This window comes from Simochromis diagramma, unplaced genomic scaffold (assembly GCF_900408965.1).
Source record: "Simochromis diagramma unplaced genomic scaffold, fSimDia1.1 OVJJ01000304.1, whole genome shotgun sequence".
Taxonomy (NCBI): domain Eukaryota; kingdom Metazoa; phylum Chordata; class Actinopteri; order Cichliformes; family Cichlidae; genus Simochromis; species Simochromis diagramma.
The window spans coordinates 5,310,472-5,328,564 of record NW_024387030.1 but is presented as its reverse complement, the minus strand read 5'-3'; the positions used below and the strand labels follow the sequence as shown (position 1 = coordinate 5,328,564).

Below are 18,093 nucleotides of genomic sequence, written 5' to 3'. Positions count from 1 at the left end.
AAATGGGCTTCCTGTCTTTGCTGCAAAGTAGAAAAATATATTTATCTAGCTGGAAACACATTTTCTTCTTCTTCTTTGCAAAGGGTCTGAAGGGGAGACTAGCGGAGCACCAGCACAAGCTCTACCAGGTGTTGGATGAAGGTAAACATCTGTTACTGTCAGTGTGCTGCCCCTCGCTGGAGAATCAGCTCGCACTCTTGGGGGAACACTGGCTCAACAACACTGCCAAGGTCAACAAGGAGTTACAACGCCTCGAGGCTATTCTGAAACACTGGACCAGGTCAGAAAGACTTCAAAAATAAGGACTGTTTCTTAGGCTTTGGATATAAATATCCAGTAAATGAGTGCACGGTCTAATTTCAATTGTTTTTTCTTTAGGTATCAAAGGGAGTGTGGAGAGATGAGCGAATGGCTGCAGTCTGCTCTGGAGCGTCTGGAGTTTTGGAACACGCAGGCGGTGTTAGTGCCACAGGAGCTGGAAACCGTCAGAGATCATCTCTCTGCTTTCCTTGTGAGGCCAAAGACAATCAATTTGGTTGATTTGTTTTGTTTTTGCTGGCCAACCAGCTGCCTCACTTAATGGCAGTTGTAGACATGAACATAACACCTCAGTTCAACTGTAGCATATACTACAAATTTACTTGTATTTGTTTAATATTGTTATTATCTTCTGCAGTAGCACTGTTTTACTGCAGTCTGGTCCACATAGTTTTGATTGGATGATTTTCCACTTCTCTCTTTTTTAGGAATTTTCAAAGGAAGTTGAGGGAAAGTCTAGCCTTAAGAGCTCAGTGGTTAATGAGGGCAACCAGCTGCTGCGGCTGAAGAAAGTGGACACGGTGGTATTGCGCTCTGACCTGGCACGGATTGACACTCAGTGGGCTGAGCTACTCACACGCATCCCAGTGGTCCAGGAGAAGCTGCATCAGGTATCGTCACATGCAGCCAGACTAAAAAGGCTTACATGCTTCAGGACAAATAGGATTACCTCTTTCTGCTTCTCCAGTTTGCATGCAAAAGTTTTCATTGCAGTTTGTTTTTAAACTACCAACATATCGGTTTCTCTTTTTTTCTCTTTTTTTTTTCTAGATCCAAATGGAAAAACTGGCCTCCCGTCATGCCATTTGTGAGCTGTTTAACTGGATATCGCTGATGGAGAGTGTCATTGACGAGGATGAAGAAAACCTCAAGAGTGCTGTGGGATCAAGTGTGATTCAAGACTATTTGCAAAAATATAAGGTAGTGGAGCATTTTTTATTGATTCATGACAGTTTTTGTTTACATGTATGGTCTGAACTCTTATTAAATCAAAAATATAACTTTTGGTTTGAATGGTTTGGGTTTTTTTGTGGTTTGCCATTGCAAGTAAGGTTTTTTCTAGATAAAATTCTTCTTCTTCTTGTGTTGAGAGCTAAAATTTTGATTTTTAAACATGGAGTTTTCCTAACCTGATCATAATGGTGATGCAACTACTGGTTCTAACTGTAGATCTTTTATAATAAAATCTCCTGTTGTTTCCTCACTTTAGGGATTCAGAGTAGATTTAAGCTGTAAGCAGCTGACTGTGGACTTTGTCAACCAGTCAGTGCTGCAGCTCAGTGGTCAGGATGTGGAGAGCAAGCGCAGCGATAAAACAGATTTTGCTGAGCGTCTGGGAGCGATGAACAGGCGCTGGCAGATCCTACAAGGCCGCATCAATGAGAGGGTGAGGACGTAATCATTGATAATGTTACAATAAAACCAACAGGATATTCACCCAATGTCCTTTATCAATGCAACATCCAAAGTTAACTCTTTTTTTTTTGCATGAAATTCTTAAAGATCCAGTTCCTTGAGAGCCTCTTGGAGATGTGGTTAGATTATGAGAGCAGCATTCAGGCCCTGAAGTCTTGGATGGCAACTCAAGAAGAAAGGCTGAAGAGGAAACACCGGATAGAGGATCTGACATCTGTGCAGAATGCTCTAAAAGACTGCCAGGTACTGTAGATCTGATTAAGATATTCTTGCCCTTCATCTTGTCTTTGTATTTGCTAAATAAAAACAATTTTTTAAAGGAAATGGAGGAGCTGGTAAAAGAAAAAGAGAAAGAGCTGGAGCGAGTCGAAGAGCAAGGCTGTGCCCTTGTTCAAAATAAGACTGATGAGGCCTGTGCTATCGTCATGGAGACACTCCAAGGTGTCAATCACACCTGGGCTAACCTGGACCACTTGGTAATCTCCTTGTTCTTTTTTGTTTATTTTTTATTACCCAGGTTAGACCCATTTATTCTATGCTCGCTTGTCCATCCCTCTCGTGCTCTGACTTTGGCCTGATTTTGCAATTTACTGGATGTAGATGCATGTTTTTGATTTCACCTTCTACAGATTGGGCAGCTAAAGATCAGCTTGAAGTCGGTGCTGGACCAGTGGACTCTATACAAACACGCTTCAGAGGAGATCAATGGCTACCTGATGGAGGGAAGGTACTCTGTGTCTCGTTTCCGCCTCCTCACAGGCTCACTGGAGGCTGTTCATCTGCAAGTGCAAAGTCTGCAGGTATATTAAGATAAAGGGGCATTCAGTGTATTTTACATGTTTACTGACTAAAGCCTTTAACTGTATTGATATGAGTTTCTGAAATCTTGTAGCAATGTTAGGGGTATGTTTCTTAATGTGATCATTTAACTGCTGGTGAATTAACCACTGTATCTGTCACTGTGAAGGATTTGCAAGGGGAACTGGAAAAACAAGAGAGCAGTCTCAGAAAATTTGGTGCTGTTACCCACCAACTGCTGAGGGAGTGTCACCCTTCAGTGTCAGATTCTCTCAACAATGCCCTGAAAGATGTCAACGCAAGGTGAACCTAATTAGCATGGTGCTATGCTTATTACTATCATTACTACTGGTGTTTCTTTAACGAATTTAAGACATTTATTAGCGTATTACCATGTCATTGCACTTAGATGGACTGGCTTACTGGAGGAGATTGGAGAGCGTCTCAGAAGCAGCAAGGCACTGCTTCAGCTGTGGCAGCGCTACAACGAGCTTTATGAGCAGAGCTGCAACAGCATCCAGCTGCAGGAGGAAAAAGCAGATCAGCTCCTCAAGACCACCTGCAACAAGGACATTGCTGACGATGAGGTGTCTGACTGGATTCAAGAATGCAGCGTGAGTCAAGCCACAGCTTTGCAACTTGCAACAACAGAAAAACTCCTCAGTATTTTACTTCTAAAGCCTCATTGTGAAAGCCACATGGATATGAAGGAAAAGTTTAATATATTAAACATCCCCTCACGTGTTTGGTGCAGTTGGATGTTATGATTAAGTTTTGATAATGAAGACATATTGCCCTGAATGTTATGGGTGTTTTATTTCAGGAGTTGCTCAGGTCCCAAGCTCCGGTCCAGGCCTCACTCCAAGTTCTCCAAGAACTGGGAGAGCAGCTGAAACAGCAGGTGGATACATCAGCAGCGTCTGCTATCCAGTCCGATCACCTTTCTCTCACCCAGCGGCTAGCTGCGGTGGAACAGGCTCTTACTAGACAGCTCACCGCTCTACAGGTAAAAAAAAGATTTATGAAACATACTTTTTTTTGTATAGGCAATCAGTTACCAAACCAGTATTTTGGCATTCTTCTATACTAGACTGGAGTTCAAGACTATGAAACCTTTAACCATCAACTGGGATCACTGGGGTCCTGGGTAGTTGAAGCTGAAGAGGCTCTGAAAGCACAAGATCCTAATGGCTCTACTGACCTAACGGTCATCCAGGACCGCATGGAGGACCTCAAGGTTTGTTTTACTGTTTTCTTTTTTGAGTTTGGTGAACAAAATTACAGAATATCACGTACTGGTTCGACAGCTGAAATGTTTCTGTAATTTCTGGGCTTTACAGAGGCTCATGTTGAAATTCAGCAGTATGGCACCTGAGTTAGAGCGTCTTAATGAGCTTGGTTACCGGCTCCCTCTTAACGATTCTGAGATTAAGCGCGTGCAGAACCTCAACAGAAGCTGGTCCACCGCCTCAGCACAGACCACAGAGAGATTCAGGTAAGACAAGAAAATTACAAGCCAGTCTGAAAAGGTTTAAAGCCATCCTAATTCAAGATACTCTGTTAAATAACAAGGTTAGATAAATACAATAATGAATGAATGAAGGACTGGCACAAATACCATAAAAAACAGTACAAATGTTCGGTAAAGGCCACTCTCCCCATCTAACTGAGATATAAGATCACCTTTTGTTTGTTTCCTTGCAGCAAGCTTCAGTCATGCCTGCTGCAGCAGCAGACCTTCCTTGAAAAGTGTGAAACATGGATGGAGTTCTTGGTCCAAACAGAAGAGAATCTGGCTGTAGAAATTTCAGGGAACTACCAGAGTTTAATGGAACAGCAGAAAACCCATGAGGTTAGGGCCCATTTGAAGAAAAGGATCCTCAAGCAGTATATTTTAATTTTGTTAACACATATAACAAATTTAATATTTTTTATCTTACAGTTATTCCAAGCTGAGATGTTCAGTCGGCAGCAGATCCTCCACTCCATCATCAGTGATGGGCAGAGAATGTTAGAGCAGGGTCAGGTAGATGACAGGTAAACCTATTCGACTACTCTGTAGATCTTTGTTTACCACCATACTCCACTGCAAGCCTTTCTTTGTCTCCTGTCTTTCTGAAATCACCTACAGAGATGAGTTCAATCTGAAGTTGGCTCTGCTGAGTAACCAGTGGCAGGGCGTAGTGCGACGTGCTCAGCAAAGGCGCGGGATCATTGATGGTCTCATCCGCCAGTGGCAGCGGTATAGAGAAATGGTGGACAAGCTGCGCAAATGGCTCTTGGAAGTGTCCCATCGTACAGAGACCCTTCAGGCAGGGAATACAGTTCCTCTGCAACAAGCGCGTACTATGCTGGACGCGGTCCAGGTACATAGTGACAAACCTGACTGTAATACACATTAATACAGCAGTGACAGCAAAGGCTAGCTAACATTAAGAAGCTGTTACAATGTGATGTTCTTCATGTAATAAACCAAAAATATAATATCTGATAACCTTAAACATGTAACTGCAATTGTGGGTTGGGCGTTACCTGTGTAAATTAACAGGCTTGTAGCTTGATAGGAATCCTTTCTTCCTTTTTCAGATGAAGGAAAAGGTGCTTCAGCATCAGCAGGGCAGCTATATCTTGACGGTGGAGGCTGGCAGGCAATTGCTTTTATCAGCTGATAGCCGAGCTGAGGCGACCCTGCAGGCAGAGCTCACTGATGTCCAGGAGCGATGGAAACAAACCAGCATACGGCTGGAACAACAGAAGAAAGAGCTTTCCACTCTGTTAAAGGTAAAGACAACAGTACGCTAGCATGTTCTGAATTCCAGGCCACTTCAGAATACCTTGATGGCTCCTATAATTCTTGCATTTGTATGGACAATCTCCATTGTATGTATAAAGTTTTACATTGATTTCCTTATAATACACCAATCACTTCTAGTTGTAGTTTCAGTGAGGACAGCTTTCTAGAGCAACTCGTAATTTTGCCTGTGTTTGTAATCTGTTGAACGCAGGACTGGGAGAGGAGTGAAAAAGGGATTTGTGGATCACTGGAAAAGCTTCGAGCCTTCAAAAAGCAGCTTTCTCAACCTATTCCCGATCACAATGAGGATCTGCAAGCTGAACAGATCCGCTGCAAGGTAACAACTTGAACATTTTCAAAATTGACTTTTCTTTGTGCATCTAGGTGTAAGACATATATGTAGAGTTATTTAAGTGTATGTTGAGCTGATTTTTTACATTGTTCAGGTGCTTGTTTAGTGTTTTTATAGTGGTACTGTTGTTTTTCCAGGATTTGGAAAATACATTTGACGGCTGGACAGGCGATCTGGCCCATCTGACCTTACTGAGAGAGTCACTTTCTTGTTACATCAGTGCTGAGGACCTTTCTGTCCTACAAGAGCGTATTGAGCTGCTGCATAGACAGTGGGATGAAATCTGCCACCAGGTACAACTCTTGGCACAGTCGCTTACTATTTTGGATTCTCTGAATATACTGTGTGCTATAAGTCTGATTCTCAAAAATTAGTTTATAGCTACATTCTGCATATTACACAATATTTACTGTGCAACAGTTACAAGTCCCAGGAGATAATGTTACTAATGTCAATCTTCACTATACGAAACAAAGCATATATTTGTATATGTAGATGTTGCTCAACATCATATAAAAATCTATGTCTATATGCTAGAAAAAAATTGGTATCCATAGTATTAGCATTTTTTTTAAACGGTTGAAGCAGTAGTTCGATTTTGCTGAATGTGCCATTGTGCAACAATTTTGAGAAAGGAATACACTGAGAGGAACAGTTAGCGTGACAAGTTAATGTAATCAGTCAGTCAGTTAAGAAAAGCTGAAACCTCAAGGTGATTTCGTTTTTTCACAGTGGCATCCTGTGTGCAGCGGATAAACTGCACACACAGGAAATACAGCACTCGCTCACTGCGTGATGCAAATGAAAGCGTCTGAACGGCTTCCTTTAGAGCCTTCTTGATCTTTATTAGCTTTTGTTTTAAATTGCCATGCATTCGTTGGCACTTTTTATGTGCTTTGCACAGAGGTGCAGTTAACTTGTCATGTATTGCTGTTCTTCCACAGCTGTCACTGCGGAGGCAGCAGGTAAGCGAGAAGCTAAATGAGTGGACTGTCTTCAACGAGAAGTATAAGGAGCTCTGCGAGTGGCTCACTAACATGGAGAGCAAGGTGTCCCAGAATGGAGACGTCAGCATTGAGGAGATGATCGAGAAGCTTCGCAAGGTTTGCACACACCTCAGATATTTACAAAGTTTGACAGTGTTATTTAATTGTTGTATTTCAGTTACGTTGTGTTTTTCCTACTCTGCTTCTTTTACAAGTGCAGTTTTTTCAAATTTCCTGTTTGCATTGCGTTGTATGCCAGGACTACCAGGAGGAGATCACAGTAGCAGAGGAGAACAAGCTACATTTGCACCAGCTAGGAGAGCGCCTGGCCAGGGCCAGTCACCAGAGCAAAGCCACTGAAATCGAACAAAAACTCAACAAAGTCAGTGACCGCTGGCAGCATCTCCTCAATCTCATTGGAGCGCGGTGAGCAGACGTGCAGTCACAGCTGTGCAGCTGTGTTTTTATCCCATGCTGGGTTGTTTGTAACTAATCTGTTAAATTCTTTTAACAGAGTAAAGAAACTGAGAGAAACTCTAGTGGCTGTGCAGCAGCTAGATAAAAACATGAGCAGCCTGCGCTCTTGGCTCGCCCACATCGAAACAGAGCTGTCCAAACCTATCGCCTATGACTCCTGTGATGCCCAAGAGATTCAGAGGAAGCTCGATCTGCAGCAGGTGACATAATATACTGAACAGGACCTAAAATACATATGTGCAGCTTGGCAGGAATCATTCAGTCTGTGTCAAATGCAAGCTCTTTAATAGCAGACAGGCAACAGGGCTTTGTAATCATTTAGCTGAAATTTCTAAAAACTTTCACATTTTTGTAATCATGTAATGAAAATGTAACTATTAGTATCAATTCTATGCAAACAGGTTTTGTGATATAATACACTAGTAAAAGTTATTGTTGTACAGTTTGTAACCACTTTCAAAAAGTCATTCTCTAACTTTCTATCAAGCTTCTTCCTTCTCCTTCTGTCTCTCATCTTATTACTTACTGTGTCACTCTTTTCTTGCCCGTCAGGAGCTTCAGCGTGACATAGAGAAGCACAGTACAGGAGTGGCGTCTGTGCTGAATCTATGTGAGGTGCTTCTGCATGACTGTGACGCCTGCGCCACCGATGCAGAGTGCGACTCCATCCAGCAGGCAACGCGGAGCCTTGATCGCCGCTGGAGGAGCATCTGTGCCTTGTCTATGGAGAGGAGATTAAAGTAAGACGTGACACACTAGATGAAAGCATCAAATGCATACGTTATTATGGATAACAGGTAACTGTTATAACTGTTTCCTGAAATTATTCCCTCTGTTAGGATTGAGGAGACATGGCGTTTATGGCAAAAGTTCCTGGACGACTTTGCACGTTTTGAGGAGTGGCTGGCCACTTCAGAAAATACAGCTGCTCTACCCAACTCCTCTGGTGTGCTGTATACTGTAGCCAAGGAGGAACTAAAGAAATTTGAGGTATTGCAGAATTATTTTGTGTAAACTGTACAAGTGATCAAACTATCTACTGTTTTCACCTAGTAGGACAGCATTAAATAAGAAATTTCTATCTCTCAAATGCAAACATGTAAATTAAACACGAAGCTAAAACACAAAAGCAAATTTCTTGAGAAAATGTATGAATGTGTTTTTGTAGGCCTTCCAGAGACAAGTTCACGAGAGTCTGACTCAGTTGGAGTTAATCAATAAGCAATACCGCCGCCTGGCCAGAGAAAACCGCACTGACTCTTCCTGCCGGCTGAAGGAGATGGCACATGATGCCAACCAGCGATGGGACAACCTGCAGAAGAGGGTGGCATCCATCCTCCGCAGGCTTAAGGTACAATTGTTCTACTAGTACTTATATATTATTTCCATTTCATTTTTGTACATTTTAATTTAAATTTCTGTCATGCGTTTCTGGATTCATTTCTTTTCATCTAACTTTTCTGTGACTGCTTATTATTCACTAATAAAGCCCGAACAAAGGTTTGTTCCATTTGCATGATGTGAAAGCATAGACTCTAACACCAGTGTCCCTCTTTACACGTGCAGCACTTTATTAGTCAGAGAGAGGAGTTTGAGACAGCCAGAGATGGCATTTTGGTTTGGCTGACAGAGATGGACCTTCAGCTGACCAACATCGAGCACTTCTCTGAATGTGACATTCAGGCCAAGATCAAACAACTCAGGGTAAGCCTGTCATGATATTTCAGACCAAGAAAATCCACTGTGCATTTTTCAAACACTGCTTTCTACTGACTCTTACATATGTTCATTTTATCTTCATTTCTAGAGTCAGTTTGCACTTGTGAAGAGCAGCTAAACGGATATTTCATAATTAATATGAGATACACATCACATACAACTCTGTGTTTAGCTTTAACAGCTTGTCTCTCTCCGGCTTCACAGTCATTCCAGCAGGAGATTTCTCTAACAACAGCCAAGATCGAGCACATCTTCCACCAGGGGGAAGCACTGATAGAGAAGAGTGAGCCTCTGGATGCTGCTGTCATCGAGGAAGAGCTGGAGGAGCTGCAGCGCTACTGTCAGGAGGTGTTTGGTCGAGTGGAGCGCTACTACAAGAAACTCATTCGCCTTCCTGTAAGACCTCAAAATTGAGAGAATCTGACAGATCTGTGGCTTGGGTCCAAATGTAATCTTTCCCATACTAAAGTCCTTTATCTTTAGCTTGCAGATGACGACACTGAAGTGTCATTGTCCGATCGTGAGCTGGAGCTAGATGAGCATTGTGATTTGTCCAGTCTGCCGTGGAGTGAACGTTTGGGGGATGGCTTCCTGTCACCTCTGCCGTCCTCCGGTCGCTCAACTTCCTTAGCTGCCCAGCTCCGGACTGAACGCTCGGGCAGAGACACCCCAGCAAGCGTGGACTCCATTCCCCTGGAATGGGACCACAACTACGACCTGAGCCGTGGGCTTGAGAGTGCAAGCAGGGCACTCAGAGAGCAGCAGAGTGAAGAGGGAGACTTCCTTCAGCGCCCTGCCTCAGGCTTGTCAGGTAGGTTCCCATACCAGTGCAAAACTATGCTTGAAATTTAAGAGATTTTTCAGAATAATAACTTTTCTTTATCACTGTTAGCTGTTAAAAAAAAGTTAGAAGAGCGATATCTTAAACGATTGTGCCTCTGCATCTTTTGAGAAGTCCAAAAAATGACATCAAAAGTTCCCATAGGGGACAGAAAAACACATAAGGAAGACAAGAAAGTTAGTGAAGGGTTTATCTGTGACTGATTACATTATGGCGAGGATTTTCTTGGTGCCGTTGAATACCAGGATAATCAGTTCACTGAGTCATTCTGAAGCCCACTGCTAAATGTGTGTACTGTATAATGTTTCTTCCAGATGTAGTGATCCCAGAGAGCCCTGAGGCCTTTGTTAAACTAACAGAACAAACACTGAGGTCTTCCACTGGTAGGCAACAGCAGACCCCAGCATGCCACATGTGTTTGGGGCCAGAAATAACAGACACACTCTGAGTGATGAAACACTAGTAGTCTGTTCACCAGCTTGGAATTTGATTTGTGTTCATTTCTTCTCTTAAACACACTTTGGGCACAAATGGCAACACTTTCTAACCCTGGGGAATAGGGTCAATTCCATTTTTATTCCTTCTATTCACTTGTTCTGCTTTGGGCTCTAATTCAGCAGAACAGAAATGGAATTCAGCCTAACCCTTCTTTCTAACTAGCTTTATTCATTTTTTTAACTTGACTTGTTCTTTGTAGCTAACCTGTTTGGATTTGTTGATTTGCATGTTTTTTTTCTTTCTTTGAAAGAAATGTATTGATTCTTATAGAAGGGACTGCAGATTTGTTTAGACGTCTCACGCAAAGGCAAATCACATAAAAAACACGGGGTTTAAACGTATTATTTCAAATCAGGGATGCAGCTCCCGATGCAAAGGGGCACAAAGGGAGTGCTGTGATTTGTGACAAAAGGCCAGAACAAACAATCTGCATTCCTGTCTACTTCTCATTTTTCGCTCTCCACATTTTATTTTTCTTAAATCAGGGGGGCTTACCTTCTTTTCTGATGTTAAACATGTTTCATAAATATATTATGGAAATATAATCAGCTAATGTTGTGTTAACAGGGGAGGTTGCTGCTGCAGACTCTCATATACACCCTCTGGATGTCAGCCGTTTCCACCTGCAACAAACGGACAGCAGCCGCAGCCGCACTTCTGCAAGCACAGAAACGGACTCCTCATACATGGGATATGTATGTGTTACTCATATTACGCTTAGAGCTCAGAACAATCTATTCTTTAAAGCTTTTCTGCTCTGGACTGTACATTTAACCGCAATTAATTCTGCTTTGTCTATTTGAATGCTGCTGTTGTTTATTTTTGCTCATATTTTTTTAATAATCTATTTTCTCCTCGCAGAACTCATTTGGTTCTTCAGTTTAACAATATTTTTTCCAATTTTGAAATAGTCAGTATAATCCTGTTACACTGCCTACAATAACCAGTCGTTTAACTGCTCTGTAGCTGCGACTGATGGGCGAGTGTCGTGGAAGTATTGACACAGTGAGGAGGATGGGCTCTGAGCTGAAGGAGGAAGAGGATACGGTGTCTGGACTGGCAGATCCCAGCAGCTCAGAGTCCCAGACTTCAGGTAATACCTATAACTATCCCCCATCTTAAATAATCATTTAATTTATGTTAATTTATGCTTGTTAAAGAAAAAAATGTGAATTATCCATTGGGCTACAGTGCTGGTAAATTCAGTTAACATAATCTTTTTGGTCTCACATCCGTCAATCTAGGAGTGATTGAGCGCTGGGAGCTCCTGCAGGCTCAGGACCTCAGCAAGGAGATGAGAACAAAGCAGAACGAGCAGCAGTGGCAGCAGCTGAACTCTGACCTGAACAAAATCTTGACTTGGCTGGGAGAGACAGAGGAAGAGCTGGAGCAGCAGCGTAGACTGGAGCTTGGCACGGACATCCAGACGATTGAGCTGCGTATCAAAAAGCTCAAGGTACAGGTTTTTTTAGTAGTAAAGTCCCTATTTTTAACTTTTTTATTACTCTGCTTGTTATTTTCTTACTTGAATACTTATAAATATATACCTTATAGTCTTTATTCATGCTGTTTCCTTGTTTTGTCATCAAATTGGGAATTTTTTGCATTACTTGTACGTCACCATGGACATGCGTGTTTGTCTACAGGAGCTGCAGAAGGCGTATGACAAGCGCAAAGCTATAGTGCTTTCCATCAACTTGTGCAGTGCGGAGTTTCTGCATTCGGAGACAGACGAGTCCCGAGAGCTACAAGGCAAACTGAAAGACATGAACAACCACTGGGATAAACTCGGCAGCGCGCTGGAGGAATGGAGGTCTTCGTTACAGGAAGCTTTGATGCAGTGTCAAGTGAGTGCTGATCAAGTCGGACTGTTTGAACAGATCGACTTGCTCATGAGTATGAATATCCTTCTATGATATGCTAGTTTGGTCTTCACCTTCCCAAATTTCATCTGATCAATAGGAATTTCATGAGATGAGTCACGGTCTGCTGCTCTGGCTGGAAAACATCGATCGCAGGAGGAATGAGGTGGTTCCCATTGATCCCATCCAGGACAGTGATACTCTCCATGAGCATCACAAAACACTCACGGTACCAAACTGTCACACTCTTAAACTTAAGTGCGTCTTTCCGTGTTACTTCCATAAATCCACTCTGTAAAAGGTTTCTTTTTTGAATGTATTGCTTAAATTTTCTCTCCAGCAAATCCGCCAGGAGCTGCTAGACTCACAGCTTAAAGTTGCTTCACTACAAGACATGTCCCTCCAGTTGCTGGTCAACTCGCAGGGCAGTGATTGCTTGGAGGCTAAGGAGAAGGTTCACGTCATAGGAAACCGCCTAAAACTCCTGCTAAAGGAAGTAACCCGAGACCTCAGAGAGCTGGCCAAGATTCTGGACATCACAAGCAGTCAACAGGTAGAGCCTCAGTCACTTGTGTACCTGTCATGTGTTACCTGAACACCTTTCTTTTATATTCACCTGCATTTAAAAAAATTTAAAACAGAATTTTCAAGTTTAAAGTGGTTTTTGTAAAAATAAAATAAAATAAAATGAATACATTTGGCTATAATCTCAAAAAAAAAGCTCAAAAAAGAAAGAACTGTGAAACGCAGACAGGCTGAAAATTCACAGGTTCATCTCCAGTGATACTTCATTAGTCACAAATGTGTTACTCACACCGTTAATGTACAATATTAGCAAAGGTGGGGAGCAAACTTGTGATGGTGCAATTTGCCAGAATCTTGTAAGTGTGTAATCGTTTTACATTTTTAGCTCTCATGTGGAGCATATTTTTGCACTGAATAAAAAATATCATATTTGCAAATAAACGATTGTTTCAGCACAGGATACACTTAATTTTACTTGAGTGTATTATATTGTTTGGCTGTGTCCTTCAGTTAGATTTTTTTAAGTACTAATCACCTGCCAACCACTCTGTGTAGTCTGTGGCCACATTTAGAAAAGGGGTCACTATTTGCTTAACTCTCACCTGCTTTGTCTCTCTTTGTATCTGCGATTGTTTCCAACATCAGGATCTTTCCTCTTGGTCGTCTGCTGATGAGCTGGACACGTCTGGCTCCCTCAGTCCTGTATCAGGAAGGAGTACTCCCAGTCACAGACGATCGGTAATGTTTATCTCTACCTGTACATGCTGCTATATGAGAACCAGGTGTTTGGAAACCCCTAAGACACATAGAGTAAATGCCCCAAATGCCCCAGTGAAGGCCAGATTCACCCCTGTCATCCCAAGATCTCTCCTCACGCTCTTCAAATCTTTCTCCACCTCCACAACCAGCGTTACGCTCCCTCCCTCTGGATTTTGAACTTTTTTCCAGCCTTTTACTCTTCTTGCATGTTGTCAATCTCCAGACAGTCTCCTGAGATTTCCTCCTTTCTAACTTTTCTACTTCTTCCTTCCTTTTCTTGGCAGGCTTTTTAGCTCTGCCCAGTTTGTTTCTTTTTCTCTTCCAGTATTTCTGAAACCCTTTTCTTTTTCTCAGACTTCCCTTAAATTTCTTCTCACTGTAGATACGTTTCGATCCTCGTAGTATTATAGCTAGGATTACTGGCTATTGTGCAGCTGCTTAATTTCAAGTGTAGCATAGAACTTGTTGCTGGTTTAATGAGCAAGCATGGCATCAACAACAGCAATGAGAAAGCATTATTTTCTCATTATTCAACTGTACATCAGTCCAAATAAGCATGTCCCTGCTTATACTATGTGTATGTTACCAAATGTCCTTGTTCCAAAGAGATTCATGCATCACATTGCATAATTGTAGCAGTCCCTTTATTGCACTCCCAAGCTGAAGCAATTCAAAGTAGTTGTGCACTGTGAAGAGCCAGATTCCTTATTATAACAGGTTACAAAATCAGTTACTTTCACGTATGATTTTGTTGCTGCTCTTCTTTCATTTTGGGTTTTCTTTTCATCAATAGCTTTGTCTTGATTTGCCTGGACTTAAACATACTTTCTTTCTTTTACCTCCCCCCCCCCTGTTCATTGCAAACAGCAACGGGGCAAATGTAGTCTGTCACAGCCTGGACCCTCTGTGAGCAGTCCACACCACAGGTACCTTTCTGTTGGTTTCTAGCACACCCAGAAGATAATGGAACTCAGCAGCCCATGATGCACTTGGAGATCAGTTGATTTCAGCTTTGAAATGAAACACTTAAGGAACAAATATTCAGAATTTCAGCTTTTAACGCTCGTGCCAGAGTAGCAGCTCATGATAATGAATTCCATCATCTTCTGTAAGTCTAGATGCTCTGTGTAGGCTAGGCGATCAGGTGAGTGGTAGCCCACGCATCCGAGACAGGAGTTTCACAAGGAAAGGTGCAAGGCCTCCTCTCTGCCAATGTCCTTGGCTGCTTAATATTGCTAACCAGAGGGCGTTTCTTATGAATAACACAAATATTTCTCTATATCTAACTTCCTCGCTGATACTGAGCGCACACACACACCCTTTTGCTCTCAAATTGCCGAGCCAGTAAATGTCTGCAATGAACAATGCAAAGGCCGCTCTCTTCCTCTCTTGCGCTGATTCTCTCTCTTGTGTGTTACATTTCTTCTCCCTCTGCTGCTGCTATCTCACTGAGTATCCACCATCTCCCCCCCTCAGTCTGTCATCTGTGAGTCTTGCCTCTCAGGTCTCCATTTGGGAAATGGTAAAGGGGCACTTTCGGTAAAAACACAGGGCAGCTCGAGTCACTTTGTTCATGCATTCTGGGATTGAAGGAAAAATACATTTAGAGAACAAAGCAGCCTTGATTTTTCTTAATTGAAATACATTCTGAATACTTTATTTTTTACAATACATACATATGTAAACCCCTATATTACTGCTTTCAACTGACCGTGTCTTCTAACTTTTTGAGGCTATAAGAAGACAGTTTTACTGAGGGTGATGGTGACAGAAAAATGACACATTACTACTCATAGTATGACATTTTGTGAATTTGCTTATTTCCTTATGTTTCTTTTTTGGACGTGGAAGCAGTTGGAAACAGCCAGCATGTCTGGCTCTTTCCTCCTCCTCCCAGTGTCCATGCTAAACTAGGCTCTCTCCCAGCTTCATCTTAACATCTTAATTCACAAAGGGATTTCAGTCATCTCATCTAACTCTAAATCTAGAAAGTGAACTGGATTTCCCAAACTGTTGATTTAAGAAAACGCAGCTAACTACCAGGGTCAAAGATGCTGTTTCTAATTGCCGTGCTCTTCCCGCCTCCGTTTGCTTTGCATTTTTTAACAGGACACAAACTTTCAAAGACTCCATCGTTATATAAATAAAAAGAGTATTCTCAAATTCAGCTGTTACTTGCAGCATGCCGTTTGCCTTTTACTCTAACGCCTTTTGCAAAGAAATGCAAGCTCTCGTATTAAATGTCTTTGTCTGGCACAGGATTGCAGAATGTATGCCGTGAAAACTGTTTTGTGACCGTATTCGTACTTGTGTTTATCCACCCCAGTCTCAGTCAGCATGTAGATCACAATGTTAAACATTGTCTAACATTGCTTTACCCTGTGTTGGCAATGTCTTTCAAACACAGCATGGTGCTTACATCCACTGTCGCTGGACTGAGATCTTATTTGGATTGAAACTATGCAGACAAGATTAAAACAGTTAAGAGTGGGGAGAGAAGGATATTAAATTAGGATAATTTTTAAAGGGAAGTTTGTTTATTGGATTAGACTAATTTAATTTGTTTGTAATTTTTACTATTTCTGTAGCAAAGAGAAGCAGTTTTGTACGTGTAAGATTGGTTTATTATATTGCCGTGGAAGTACAACCGTGTTTCCAACAAAGACGGGAGTATGTGCAAAATGTAAATAAAATAAAAATGCAATGATCATTTAAACTCAATTATATTTAATATAAAGAAATCAAATGATGAAATGCATGTGAATTGATTTTTAAAATTCGGTTCTATGTTTTTATATATGTTCAGTCAATTTTGAAAGCAGCCCCATGTTTCAAATTGGTGGTGCAGGGCATGTTTATAATTGTGATCAAGAGTTTTTAGTGAGTATCACCCAAACTGTCTCTACTACAGAGACTGTGGTTTTGCTAAAATAAACAAGGCTAGCTGATATCTAGATGGCAGCATGTGCTGCTTCAAAACCTGCATTTATCTTTTTTCATTTATCCTGTATCTTTTGTCACAGATGGTCAAGTTATAAAAGCTACATCTACTGTTATTATCATATAATAGATGTTGGCTCATGTTCTCTTTATGCCAAAGGACCAACTATCCATCATTTCCATGAAGAAATTCAGACTTTGATTGGTTAGACTATAGTATAAGTTACAATTTAAAGAACTCTGTTCCAGCATGTTACATGTTTTGGATGGAAGCTTGTTTCTGTCACTGAAAAAATCATTTCAAAGTCAAAAGTTCGAGTTATTGTCTGAAACTTCGACTGATTAACTCAAGCTTGAAATTAAGAAAAGTAACTGGAAATTTAGACATAGGTCTGCCAATTCTTTTAATTAATTTAAAAAAAACCTTTAATTGATAATTAATTTAGGTTGGGTTTAAATGATTTAAAATCCATTGCATTCTGCTTTTATATACATTCAGGCCACAGTCTTTTTGGAAACACATTTGCAGTAGTGCAGATGAGAAGGAGATTTTAAAAGTCTATAATCCATAGTTGTGTTTGACTAATCCTGTTTTTGCTGGGCTGTGAATGTTTGTGTTTGTGTGAGCAGGCCTCACAGCGACGCTGGATCCGCTTCCTTCCCTTCTGACTCGGAGACACGATCATCTCGTAGGTCCTCGTTTCTGTGGCGCGTCTTCTGGGTCGCACTGCCTCTCCAGCTCTTCCTGCTCCTGTTAGTGGTTTTTGCCTTTCTGCTGCCAATGTCTGAGGAGGACTACTGTGCTCAGTCCAACAACTTTGCTCATTCCTTCTACCCGATGCTGAGCTACACCAACGGACCGCCTCCAGTGTAGATGGACGTAAAAACCACTGATGTTTAGTATTCTTGAGCCAGAATGACCTTAGTGGGATTCATGTTGATATCCTTGAAACGGTTAATCACGTTGGGAGTAAAAACAAATCCTGCTCGTCCATTTTTACTGCAGAATAACAGCTGCCATCTACAGTTAATATCTTTGTGTGTAGCACATAGGATCAAGCATCTCACTATGTTACTCTGTGTAATGCTGTGTCAGTTAATTTGCATTTTTGGTGTAACGGATCTGGAGGTTTCTGCCCACAGTGGACATCTGCTGGATAAACGACGTGTCGACTCAGTGGTGTAAACATGACGTAACTTCTCTCAAGCCGATAGCACCAAAGTTAAACGCTGAAATATAGCCTGTGAATTTGCTTGTAACTAAAAGTTTGTAAACAGCAAAAACATTTAATATATCTTACATTGCAATTATTTTTTTACCTGTATTTTGGCATGCAGTTTTAATCTTTGCTTTTACTTACTTACATCCATCGTTGTGTCTGTGGTAATCGGTCCATTTTTAACTTGAACCACATGGATTCATGCAAGAGTCATTTAAGCCAAGTCAAGTGAATTTAATATCCAAGTCAGACGCAACGCAGGAGTTTAACCTTTAACAGTCATCCATGGTCTTTATACATTCTGCTGTTTTATTTTTTCAGGTTATGAAATATGTCTTTAAGATTGAGAAATATGACCAATAGAATTATTGCATATTTTATAAGACTGTGAGTTCAGTATCAAATGTATAACAGTCGAGAGTTATTTAACATATGTATATAATGCAAAAAGAAATAATATGAGAAATGTATGTATATGCGACTCTCAAAAACAATGAATGCCAAACCTTCATTCTAAAAGTTGTCATTTTATTTGTGAGTTAGCATTTTTAATATTTCACCCTTTGTGCATCATACTTATATTGCTCT

General features: G+C 41.3%; 1 protein-coding gene across 14 annotated transcripts in view; it reads left to right on the top strand.

Annotated features, from left to right (window-relative positions):
• Positions 1–17,852, top strand: part of syne1b (spectrin repeat containing, nuclear envelope 1b) — a 75,292-nt gene extending 57,440 nt beyond the window's left edge. For 11 of the 14 annotated variants that reach the window (XM_040042626.1, XM_040042639.1, XM_040042630.1 and 8 more), the window contains 38 exons: positions 84–280; positions 379–511; positions 747–929; positions 1,090–1,239; positions 1,529–1,705; positions 1,822–1,977; positions 2,055–2,210; positions 2,364–2,534; positions 2,702–2,835; positions 2,942–3,146; positions 3,356–3,538; positions 3,623–3,769; positions 3,873–4,027; positions 4,237–4,384; positions 4,475–4,569; positions 4,664–4,898; positions 5,119–5,313; positions 5,538–5,663; positions 5,816–5,971; positions 6,623–6,781; positions 6,924–7,090; positions 7,179–7,341; positions 7,694–7,881; positions 7,981–8,131; positions 8,310–8,492; positions 8,708–8,845; positions 9,065–9,256; positions 9,344–9,671; positions 10,016–10,084; positions 10,767–10,894; positions 11,166–11,292; positions 11,444–11,655; positions 11,846–12,046; positions 12,162–12,290; positions 12,402–12,614; positions 13,232–13,324; positions 14,213–14,271; positions 16,916–17,852. In XM_040042626.1, the coding sequence (XP_039898560.1) occupies positions 84–280; positions 379–511; positions 747–929; positions 1,090–1,239; positions 1,529–1,705; positions 1,822–1,977; positions 2,055–2,210; positions 2,364–2,534; positions 2,702–2,835; positions 2,942–3,146; positions 3,356–3,538; positions 3,623–3,769; positions 3,873–4,027; positions 4,237–4,384; positions 4,475–4,569; positions 4,664–4,898; positions 5,119–5,313; positions 5,538–5,663; positions 5,816–5,971; positions 6,623–6,781; positions 6,924–7,090; positions 7,179–7,341; positions 7,694–7,881; positions 7,981–8,131; positions 8,310–8,492; positions 8,708–8,845; positions 9,065–9,256; positions 9,344–9,671; positions 10,016–10,084; positions 10,767–10,894; positions 11,166–11,292; positions 11,444–11,655; positions 11,846–12,046; positions 12,162–12,290; positions 12,402–12,614; positions 13,232–13,324; positions 14,213–14,271; positions 16,916–17,159 (6,246 nt within the window). In that variant the 3' untranslated portion in view covers positions 17,160–17,852. The remainder of the gene's footprint in view (positions 1–83; positions 281–378; positions 512–746; positions 930–1,089; positions 1,240–1,528; positions 1,706–1,821; positions 1,978–2,054; positions 2,211–2,363; positions 2,535–2,701; positions 2,836–2,941; positions 3,147–3,355; positions 3,539–3,622; positions 3,770–3,872; positions 4,028–4,236; positions 4,385–4,474; positions 4,570–4,663; positions 4,899–5,118; positions 5,314–5,537; positions 5,664–5,815; positions 5,972–6,622; positions 6,782–6,923; positions 7,091–7,178; positions 7,342–7,693; positions 7,882–7,980; positions 8,132–8,309; positions 8,493–8,707; positions 8,846–9,064; positions 9,257–9,343; positions 9,672–10,015; positions 10,085–10,766; positions 10,895–11,165; positions 11,293–11,443; positions 11,656–11,845; positions 12,047–12,161; positions 12,291–12,401; positions 12,615–13,231; positions 13,325–14,212; positions 14,272–16,915) is intronic. The other 3 variants (XM_040042640.1, XM_040042633.1, XM_040042637.1) reach the window with 2 other exon arrangements.
• The last annotated feature ends 241 nt before the right edge of the window (positions 17,853–18,093 follow it).